At 41.8% G+C, this 11,230-nt stretch overlaps 1 protein-coding gene across 7 annotated transcripts in view; it reads left to right on the top strand.

Annotated features, from left to right (window-relative positions):
* akna (AT-hook transcription factor) overlaps positions 1-10,599 on the top strand; it is a 194,525-nt gene extending 183,926 nt beyond the window's left edge. For 6 of the 7 annotated variants that reach the window (XM_043720010.1, XM_043720009.1, XM_043720011.1 and 3 more), the window contains 2 exons: positions 862-1,036; positions 7,579-10,599. In XM_043720010.1, coding sequence (XP_043575945.1) covers positions 862-1,036; positions 7,579-7,725 — 322 coding nt within the window. In that variant the 3' untranslated portion in view covers positions 7,726-10,599. Of the gene's footprint in view, positions 1-861; positions 1,037-7,578 lie in introns of those variants that run through there. The other variant, XM_043720014.1, reaches the window with a different exon arrangement.
* Positions 10,600-11,230: the final 631 nt, after the last annotated feature.

Here is an 11,230-nt window from a genome sequence, read left to right as displayed (position 1 = left end):
AGGGCTTATGCCCGAAACGTCGATTTCGCTGCTCGTTGGATGCTGCCTGGGTTGCTGTGCTCTTCCAGCACCACTGATCCAGAATAAGGTTTTACTTGGTCAATCCTAGAGATGAAATCACTACCTCAGGAAGGGGCGGCACGGTGGCTCAGTGGTTAGCACTGCTGCCTTACAGCACCAGGGACCCACCTTGGGTGACTGTCTGTGTGGAGTTTGCACATTCTCCCCATGTCTGCGTGGGTTTCCTCAGATGTGCATGTCAGGTGAATTGGCCATGTTAAATTGCCCATAGTGTTAGGTACATTAGTCAGGGGGAAAGGGTCTGGGTGGGTTACTCTTCGGAGAGTCGGTGTCGACTTGTTGGGCCTTAGGGCCTGTTTCCACACTGTAAATAATCTAATCTTAAGGAAAAAAAGCACCAGGGCTTGTGGAGTCTAGGAATCGGCTTTGTTTTCCCACTTGGCAACATTTTCAGAAACCACTTAACAGAAATCTGCCCTCAAATCAAATTTGCCCTCAGATGCTTGGGGTTCTTTCTGCTGCCTTTAATTTTTTGTTTTCTCTGTTTGTCATATTACTAGCAATAAGCCTTGTAGTAATGGGCTTCCTCTTCCTGAAGTAACTCCTGTTTGTAACTCCTGTTCATTGTGAATAGTCTCAATCCAGGAACACAGGCCAGGGTATCAAAACATTCTTGTGTCGATTTTCCCTCCACCCTTATCCCACCAGTCAAACTTGCCCCAGAGAAATACCCATGGTAGTTCTAACTGAATGCAAAAAGAATAACAAACTGGTTGTGATGCCAGTTATTTCAGTACATTTGCTCACTCTCTGATATGTTACCTTAAATTATTTGAATAGTTATTCTACACCGGCCTGCACGTACGCATCACCCATACAGTCACGTTTCTACTGTTCTCCCGGATACAAAGTGAGAGAGTCAACCCCGGCATCTGCACGAAAGAGATCAAAAAGCTACCATCAGCGATCCTCAACAACAGATGACATTTCCAACGTTAATGGTGAAGCATTTGCGGTAAGAGGAATGTTTACATTCTCTGGTTCTCTTTTTGGAGCACCAATCAAGATGAACCATTAATGTTGGAAGTTTGTGCTGCCTGAGTGTATAGCATTCCTCAGGCTTCCTAAACCTGTGAAATAACTCTTCAGAGGCCAGCATCCAATCACCAACACCGCCCCCTTTATTTACAAATGCAGAGCCTTTGACAATAGCACTGCCTCCCTCTGAGTCAGACTTTCAGAGGGCTAATTATTTCTCACATTCACCCTTTTATGTCAGCCAGGACCAGATTAACTGCCCCAATCAGGGAACCCATATTCTGAGGTCCAGTGGGCTGGCCTCATTACAATCATTACATCCTGTACATTTTTTAAGTACAACTGAAATCAACAGTGACATTTCAGAAGGTGGTGGTAAAATGTACTGCAAGAGGCTAAACTCAATCAATGATCAACAATCTTAATTAGTCAGACATTTTCTGGCATACGATTACTAACTATTGATCACATGACATTCTGACCATGTGATGCCAGATCATATATCTATTACACCAAGGGAAAGTCACCAAAGTCCTACCAGACCACATGGCTGCTCTCGTACTGGAAAAAGAGAGAGAGCTGGCAGTGGTTTAAGACCATAAGACATAGCAGTGGAAGCAAGGCCATTCGGCCCATCCAGTCCACTCCGCCATTTAATCATGGCTGATGGGTGTTTCAATTCCACTTCCTTGCACTCTTCCCGTAGTCCTTAATTCCTTGCGAGATAAGAATTTATCAATCTCTGCTTTGAAGACACCCAACATCCCAGCCTCCACTGTGCTCCATGGCAATGAATTCCACAGGCCCACCACTCTCTGACTGAAGAAATGTCTCCTCATTTCCATTCTAAATTGACCCCCTCTAATTTTAAGGCTATGCCCACGGGTCCTAGTAATCCCCACTTAACAAAAACAACTTCCCAGCATCCACCCTTTCTAAGCCATGCATTATCTTGTAAGTTTCTATTCGATCTCCCCTCAACCTTCTAAACTCTAATGAATACAATCCCAGGATCTTCAACTGATCATAATATGTTAGGCCTACCATTCCAGGGATTATCCATGTGAATCTCCGCTGGACACGCTCCAATGCCGGTATGTCCTTCCTGAGGTGTGGGGCCCAAAATTAGACACAGTATTCCAAATGGAGCCTAACTAGAGCTTCATAAAGTCTCAGAAGCACATCGCTGCTTTTATATGCCAACCCTCTTGAGATAAATGACAACATTACATTTGCTTTCTAAATCTCAGACTCAACCTGCAAATCAATCTTTAGAGAATCCTGGACTAGCACTCCCAGATTCCTTAAAACTTTGGCTTTATGAATTTTCTCACCATTTCAAAAATAGTCCATGCCTGTATTCTTTTTACCAAAGTGCAAGACCTCGCACTTGCTCACATTGAATTTCATCAGCCATTTCCTGGACCACTCTCCTAAACTGTCTAAATCTTTCTGCAGCCTCCCCACCTCCTCAGTACTACCTGCCTGTCCACATAACTTTGTATCATTGGTGCACTTTGCCAGAATGCCCCCAGTCTTCTCATCCAGATCATTAATATATAAAGTGAACAACTGCAGCCCCAACACTGAACCTTGCGGGACCCCACTTGTCTCCAACTGCCATTCCAAAAAAGAACCTTTTATCCCAACTCTTGGCCTTCTGTCAGACAGCCAATCCTCAATCCATACCATGGGCCCTCACCTTACTCAGCAGCCTCCTGTGAGGCATCTTATTAAAGGCCTTTTGGAAGTCTAGATAGATGATATCCACTGGGTTTTCCTGGTCTAACCTATTTGTTTCCTCTTAAAAGAATTCCAACAGGTTTGTCAGGCACGACTCCCCTTACTAAATCCATGCTGACTTGTTCTAATCCGATCCTGCACTTCCAAGAATTTAGAAATCTCATCTTTAACGATGGATTCTAGAATTTTACCTACAACTGAGGTTAGGCTAATTGGCCTATAATTTTCCATCTTTTGTCTTGATCCTTTCTTGAACAAGGGAGTTACAACAGCAATTTTCCAATCAGCTGGGACTTTCCCTGATGCCAGTGATTTTTGAAAGATCACAGTCAGCCCCTCCGCTATTTCCTCAGCCACCTCTCTCAGAACTCCCTAATTCTCCTTAATTGTTGGGATATTACTCATGTCTCCCACTGTGAAGACTGACACAAAATACTTATTAAGTTCTTCAGCTATTTCCTTAGCTCCCAGCACTAGCCTTCCAGCATCAATTTGGAGCGGCCCAATTTCTACATTTGCCACTCATTTGTTTCTTATGTATTGAAAGAAACTTTTACTATCATTTCTAATATTACTGGCTAGCTTACCTTCATATTTGATCCTCTGCTTCCTTATTTCTTTCTTTGTTATCCTGTTTGTTTTTGTAATCTTTCCAATATTCTGATTTCCCAGTGCTCTTGGCCATTTTATAGACTTTCTCTTTCTCTTTGATACATTTCCTGACTTCCTGTGTCAGCTATGGGTGTCTAACCCCTCCCCGGATAATCTTTTTTTGTTTGGGATGAACCTCTGTACTTTGTCCTCAATTACACCCAGAAACTCCTGCTATTGTTGCTCTATTGTCTTCCCCGCTAGTCTCTGCTTCCAGTCGATTTCCGTCAGTTCCTCTCTTATGCCCTTGTAATTACTTTTATTTAATTGTAACACTATTACATCCAATTTTGCCTTCTCTTTTAAACTGCAGACTAAACTCTCCCATATTATGATCACTGCCTCCTAAGTGTTCCCTTACTTTAAGATCTTTTATAAAGTCTGGCTCATTACATAGAACTAAGTCCAGAATAACCTGCTATCTTGTGGGCTCCATCACAAGCTGATCCAAAAAGCTATCCTGTAAGCATTCCATGAATTCCCTTTCTTTGCAGTCCACCTGCATATGACGTCTCCCATGATCACCGCGAGCTTGCCTTTCTGACATGCCCTATCTATCTCCTGATACATTTTGTGTCTCTGTTCCTGACCATTGCTGAGAAGTACATAATTCCCATTACGTTTTTTTTTGCATTTGTGGTACAGTCTCCACATCATCTGACCCTGTGTCATTCAGTGCCATAGATTTAATTTCATTCTTAACTAACAAGGCAAACTCCCCCCCTGCCCACCTCCCTGTCTTTTCGATAACTTGTAAATCCTTGAATGTTTAACTGCCAGTCCTGAACCCCCTGCAACCACGTCTCTGTGATTCCTACCACATCATAATCATTCACGATGATTTGTGCCGTTAATTCATCTGCTTTATTATGAACACTACGGGCATTTAGATAAAGCGCCTTAATGCTAAATTTTCTTATCTTAATGATTTCTAACATCTCTAGTAATATGTCCTAAGTTATCATTCCTTTTTGCTTTGTTCTTAGTCTATCTTAAACTTAAACCCTGCACACACATTAACTTGCTGCTTATCTTTCTACTTGACTCCATTCTCCCTATCGCTTTTCCTTTCCCTTCCCCCAACTCACAAGTTTAAAGTCCTACTTACCACCCTATTTATCCTTTTTGCCAGAACACTAGTTCCAGATCGGTTCAGGTGGAAACCGTCCCATCAGTACAGATCCCTCTGGGTCCAAAACTGATGCCAATGTCCCATGAAATGGAATCCCGCTTTCCCACACCAATCTCTTAGCCAAGTATTTACTTCCCTAATTTTCTTATCCCTTTGCCAATTAGCGCATGGCTCAGGCAGTAATCCAGAGATTATGACCCTTGAGGAACTGTTCTTCAGTTTTCTTCTGAGTGCTTGATAATCTCCAAACAGGTCCTCCTTCCTAGCCTTGCCTGTGTTGTTAGTGCCAACGTGGACCACAACAACTGGATCGTCCCCCTCCCACTCCAATATCTTTTCAAGCCAGTCGGGGATGTCCTGTACCCTGGCACCGGGCAGGCAACTCACCATGTGGAACTCCGATCCGGCTCGCAAAGGATCCTGTCTGTCCCCCTAATTATAGAATCCCCTTTAACAACTACTTGTCTTTTTGCTTGCCTCTCTTGAATGGACTTCTGCACCATGGTGCCGTGGTCAGCTGGCTAATCCTGTCCACAGCCCTTTCCTTCATCCATAAGGGAGCAAGGATCTCATACCTGTACGGCAAGGTCAGGTGCTGAGGCTCCTTCACTCCTGAACTCAGAATTACCCTACCTGCCACACCTACAGTCACGCCCTGTTGTCCCTGATCATTAACTGAATTTGAATTACTTAATCTACCGGGTGTGACTGCCTCCTGATAACTCCCCTCCAGGATGTGCCGCAGTGTTTGAAGCTCAGATTCCAGATCATCAATTCTGATCCGGAATTCTTCCAGCAACCAACACTTGCTGCAGATGTGGTCACTGCCATTCACAATGGGATCAGCCAGCTCCCACATCATACAGCTACAGCACATCACCTGTCCAGCCATCTCTGCTTAGTTAATTAATTTATACAAACTTATGAGTTAAATCATTTCTAGTACTTCTCCATGGTCTTATTCAACTAACCAACTAATAGTAAACTTTTAGTCTATCACACAATGCACAAGAAATATAAATTGTAATGCCTTACCTTAACAACACACGAAAGTCCTTTTTTTTGGTTAGAGGAGGAGGAGGACGATAAGTGGGAGACACTACAAGTGTAGTGTCTAGGGATTCAGCCACTGCCCAAATATATACCTCTGTCCTCTGTTTCTTGTTGTGGCCTCTCCCTCTGCTGCTCCCTCACCTCTCGACAACTAGAGGCCCCGGCGCCTGAGGTAAGTTTTTTAAATGGTCTTACTCACCTTCCCAGCAGTCCTCTGATCCTCACCTCTCACCTCTCGACAAATGGGTTTAAACTGAAAGTCGACGTGCCTCAGGTGAGGGGAGAGATAGAGCAGGAAAGTCCATCATGGGGACCTCAGATTGCTCAGCAATTGAACCCACACTGTTGGCATCACTCTGCACCACAAATCAGCTGTCCAGCCAACCCCACATAATCTGTATTTACCTTCTAAAGATCAGATGGGAGCCACAGGTCATTCCATGTACAGGAAAAAGACAGAAATGGTGATGGAGAAGGAGGTGAAATATAAGACCCCATCTTAAGCTTCAGTTCCTCATTTACCATCCTCCATTCTGAGATCAGAACCCAATTGTTAACTCTCCAGCCCCCTCCCAGCTGCAGTCCATGTGATCACAGCTGTCTGGGGAAACAGTTACATAATATCATCAAGCTGAAGAAACAAACCAAAGACCTGAAGATGCTGGAAATCAGGATCAAAAACAAAAAATTGCTAGAGAAACTCAGCAGCATATGTGGAGAGAAAGCAGAGTCAGAGTTTTGAGTCCAGTAAACCTTTCTTCCGAACTAGTTTTAGCTTGGAAAAAATTGGTGTATATGCTAGAGAAGGGGTGGGAGCGAACAATGATTAGCGCTGGAGCCCAGAGAGAGAGAACAGCATTTAGGCAGAAAAGGAATGGGTAGAGGTCAGCCTGGGAGAATCAATGGCTGCTAATGGCGACTGTTCGTGGCTGACAGTGGGTTGGCTGTGGTAGCAGCCTATGTGATGACAAGGTCTAGGGTTGGGATAAGGACATGGGAGAAGTTGTTCTGTCCACACAAATAACTCTGAGCGTCTGGTTGCCTGCCACTTCAACACACCACAATGTTCTCCAGCCAACATCTCTGTCTCAGGCTTCCTGCAGTGCTCCAGCAAAGTTCGACACAAGCTGGAAGAACAGCACCTCATTTTCCACTTGGAGACCCTGCAGACTTCTGGACTCAATATCGAGTTCAGGAACTTTAGGGACTGAGCACCTTCTCCCCTGTCCTTAAACCCCCCCTGAAGCCTTATCATGACATAGACTGCTATCACAAACAACCCACTGTCAACCCCTAGCAGGCACCATTAGCAGGCTGACCTTTACCCAGGCCTTTGTCTGCCCAACTGCTTTTCCCTCTCTCTTGGCTCCATCGCGACTTACGGTTTACTCCTCCCACCCCCACCCTTCCCCACCATCTTCAACACATCCACCAATCTTTTCTGAGCTAAAGTCAGTTCTGAAGGGTCACTGTACCTGAAATGGTGACTCTGCTTTCTCTCTGCAGATGCTGCCAAACCTGCTGCCTTTCTCCAGCAATTTCTACTTTTGTCACCAAATTAACGCAGCAGCCAGTGATATCCCAGCAGGATATTTAAATCATAGATCACCCAAATCGTCTGAGGTCGTGGTCGTGGGAAGTATACTTGAGTCCCAGGAAAGTCTTGGTCCTTCTGAAAGGTTTTCTTTTTGTTCTTTAATGGGACGTGGGCCTCATTATCAAAAGCTAGAGATTGTTTCTCATCCCTAATTTCCCAATACCTGGCCCTGTAATGTACCCAAACAACTTATTTTGCTACTTGGGGAAGAATACTCAATTTGAAAGGAATAATCTATAGGGACTTACCAGTTACCAGAAAAAAAAATGCAAGTAGATTTCGTTGAGTGATTGAGGAACCTAAAGTATATGTCTTTTTTTTGTGTGTGTTTTCTTTTCCAAAGCTGTCGGATCTCAATTGCTCCCTAGACCAGGCCATCAATGCAGCCAGGACTATCAAAAGGACCACAAAGAAAATGGTGAGGTCACTCTCATCAGACCTCTACAAGGCCAAAGCCATCCAAGAATGTCACCAGCTATTAAGCCACTGACATCAAAGTATTGTGTTCTGTTTATGAGATATTCCAGTATCATTTAAATACTCTTGTAATTATCTTAAGGGCATCACATACATGCATTTGTTGATGCAGTACTTTGTGTTTGACAAGCCAGCGTGTGAATTATTTCTGTATACAGTTCCTTTCTGCTTGCCACTTTATGGTACGTGTTGAAAGCTGACCTCAAGCAGCCGGCTCACAAACAAATGATTCATGGTTCCTGGGAAATGACGTACGCACATTGCAGATGGCACAGAAAGTAGCGAACGTAATGTTCACTGTGCATCAGTCACATTGCAAGCTCACTGATTACTTTTACACTATATGAAGGAAGCTTAGCCTTAAGAGTCACCAACCAAATATTGCTAAATAGTACTCTGAATTCAGTTGTTTAGATTCGCATTACATTAGACAGATACAGAATTGCCAATAGGAAATGAGGGCAATTCACAGGTTATTTCTTGAAGATTTAACTCATGAGTCTTGGTATTGTGGGTTATTTTCCAAATCAGTATGTTTATTTTGTTGTCATTTGTTTGCATAGTAATTCAGTATCCCCTTCATAGCTGTAAAATGTAGCAGGTCATTAATTCTCCATTCATCATGACTTGCAAACATGTGGCAAGATTTGCAATACTTCAAATCGAGTTCAGTTGTAAGGAACCCATTGCATGTGGGGATATAATGCAAGAGTTCACTCAGAAAGTACCTGCCCTCTGTATTGTTACAGACTGGCGAAAATGAGTTACTTCTGTCTGAAATAAGGTGTGAATGTGTTGATAGGTGACACTTGAATGATGGGTTTGGGTTGTTACAACAGACAAAATCCATTAACAGCAAGGGAGAAATTTCTAAGCTCCCATTGAGAAACAGATGATCCTAATATGCGACATGGTACCCAAGTGGACCAACAGAGATGTTATTATCTTGTACACATTTTAAGGTTGTTTGAAAAGTTGTTGTTTTAAATCATAATTCAAAACGTTTTTTTTTACCTCAAGTGCCATGTAAATATTCTGAAGAAACTCTGGTACTAACCTACTATGGTTTTTAGTGACCTTAGAAATAAACATGCACTGACACAATAGCTTGTATCATACCACTTTTACTTTTCCTGTTAACAAGGTCTTACACTCTATTAGCTGGTTGGACACGTTACATAACTCTGCAATGTTCTGTTAGTTATTAATCTCAGGATAACATGCTACATCCAAAATAACAACCTTAATTCCATGCCAGCTTCATCTATTTTCAACGATTAGTCTACTTTTGTTTCATTTAATAATTAAAATTGACAGGATTGGAGGTTACTAGATGAAATGTAACCCGTAAAGTCCTGTGTGTGTGATATACATCAAAAGAAATTGCTAATCAAATGATTTCTTGCCAATGTTTTGAATTCTCTAATTAATTGGATGAAGTATGTTTAAGGATTGATAGTCCAGCAATGGGGTATTAAACTTCTACAATCAAGAATCAATATTGTATCAACAGAGTCTAACTGTACTGAATCAAATTTGGTTTGGGCATTATTTATTACTAGTTAATTGAGCTTAGGTTAACTCTATGTTGTAAATCTGTCTCATGCATGGAGCCACTAATGGAAATTAAATTTAGTTCTGATGGAGATGAGCTTCACAATCTGAGTTGAATCAAAGTCAACATTTGACTGTCATAAAAATCAAAACCACCCTGTGGAGATTGGAAAATCCAGACAGATTTATGCAAGTTTCCAAACAAACAAGCAATACAAGCTTAATTTTTTACTCTAGTTTTTACAACATTAGAGATGGTTATCCAAGGTAAAGTTTTACGCATTTTCATATTTCATGTTTCCCTGTAAGGATTCTGAATTTTTTTCAATCAGTCTCTATGTCTTTTTAATGCACTTTCAAAGATTTAAAATCATTACTTCTCAGGCAAATGCCTTTCTCAACTTTGCTTAAGAATATGTCGGTTTATATGTCAGAGAATGGTTTGAATGTCAGAGACCAGTTAACACCGTTAGCAGTGGTTTGTCATAAATTTGTGAAATATTAAGTGAGCTCTGTCATTGTATCAGACCTTAAATGTTTGACTTTCATGCTATTGTTTGCTGTATACACTCCACCAAATGGTTATGGAAATAATCTCTTTCTTGCTATTCACTGGGTGAAGGCATTGCTGGAAAAGCCTGCACTTTTGTTCATTAACTCACCCCCAACAGCTTTGCTGTTTTGCACAACCAATTTATACAGGTTTACAGTACTTCTAGATAATGTTTGTGCAGAAATATCTGTGTTACCTTCAAGGGACCAACTTGTGTGCAGCCAGTGCAGGAACCTCTGGTTTGTTGTGCACTTGGAAAGCAAAAAGGATATATTTTAGTTATTCATAATTGCCCTTGAGAAGATGCTGATTAGCTGCCATTGTGAAAGCTGTGGATGGCATTCTAAGTAATTCCAGAAGGCAGTTAAGAGTCAGTCAGATTGATGTGTGTCTGACATGTAGGAGCTGGTCAAATGATCAATTATTTCCTTAATTCATGAATCAGTGATTCAGATGGGTTTTTACAACAATGTGGTAGTTACATAGCTTTTTAAATTCAGATTTATTTAATTAACAGGATCTATTCCTGTCATTGTGGGGTTTGAATTCACATCTCTAGATTTCTCATCTCATAAAATAACCACTCTGCTACCGTTTCGTATTACACCTCTGGAAGTTTTACTCATATGACTATAGAATCCTGCAGTGTGCAAGTAGACTCTCCAAAAGGCATCCCACCTAGACCTGCCCCTTGCCCCTTACCCCTTACCCTATAACCCTGCATTTCCCATGGCTATCCCACCTAACTTGCACATCATTGGGTTGTGGGAGGAAACCCACACAGACCTGGGGAGAATGTGGAAACTCCACACGGACGGTCACTCAAGGGTGGAATTTGAACACAGGTCACTGGCACTGTGAGGCAGCAATGCTAACCATCGAATCACTGTACCACCCAGTGGCTCTATGGCAATAATCTAGCCAGACCCTTCATCTCGAGTTTAGGTGTTTTTGAATTGTGTTATGGAGGGTCAGGTGCACGAATTGAATGAAAGTTAAAGCATCATGTAACTCCAGTATTGTCTTTTAAAGCACTTGAATTGGTTCACAAAAAGAGCAAAATGGACTGAATGGCTGACAGATTGCCTGAGAAGCATTTGATGTTCTTTGACAACCTTTTTATTTTGAATAACTTACTAACCACTTCTGAAGAGGAACACCTCTGAACTTTGCACAGTTGAGAGAATTGTCGTTTATAAAGATTTTTTTTCACAGTTGAATACATGTGTGTGATTTAAAAAGTCTTGAAGTTTATGTAAGAATGTTCGGAGTCACAAATCAAAAGAGGCGTGTGTTTTAACTTAAGAATGTAACTAGTTGCATGTTTCCCATTACCACTTTGAATGCTTGGCAGTTTTGAGGAATCTTTTTTGGTTGTTGCAATTTTATTGTATTTTTAGGTGTACACAAT

Source organism: Chiloscyllium plagiosum, chromosome 30 (assembly GCF_004010195.1).
Source record: "Chiloscyllium plagiosum isolate BGI_BamShark_2017 chromosome 30, ASM401019v2, whole genome shotgun sequence".
NCBI classification, from domain to species: Eukaryota; Metazoa; Chordata; class Chondrichthyes; order Orectolobiformes; family Hemiscylliidae; genus Chiloscyllium; species Chiloscyllium plagiosum.
This window is presented reverse-complemented; position numbering and strand designations above follow the sequence as displayed.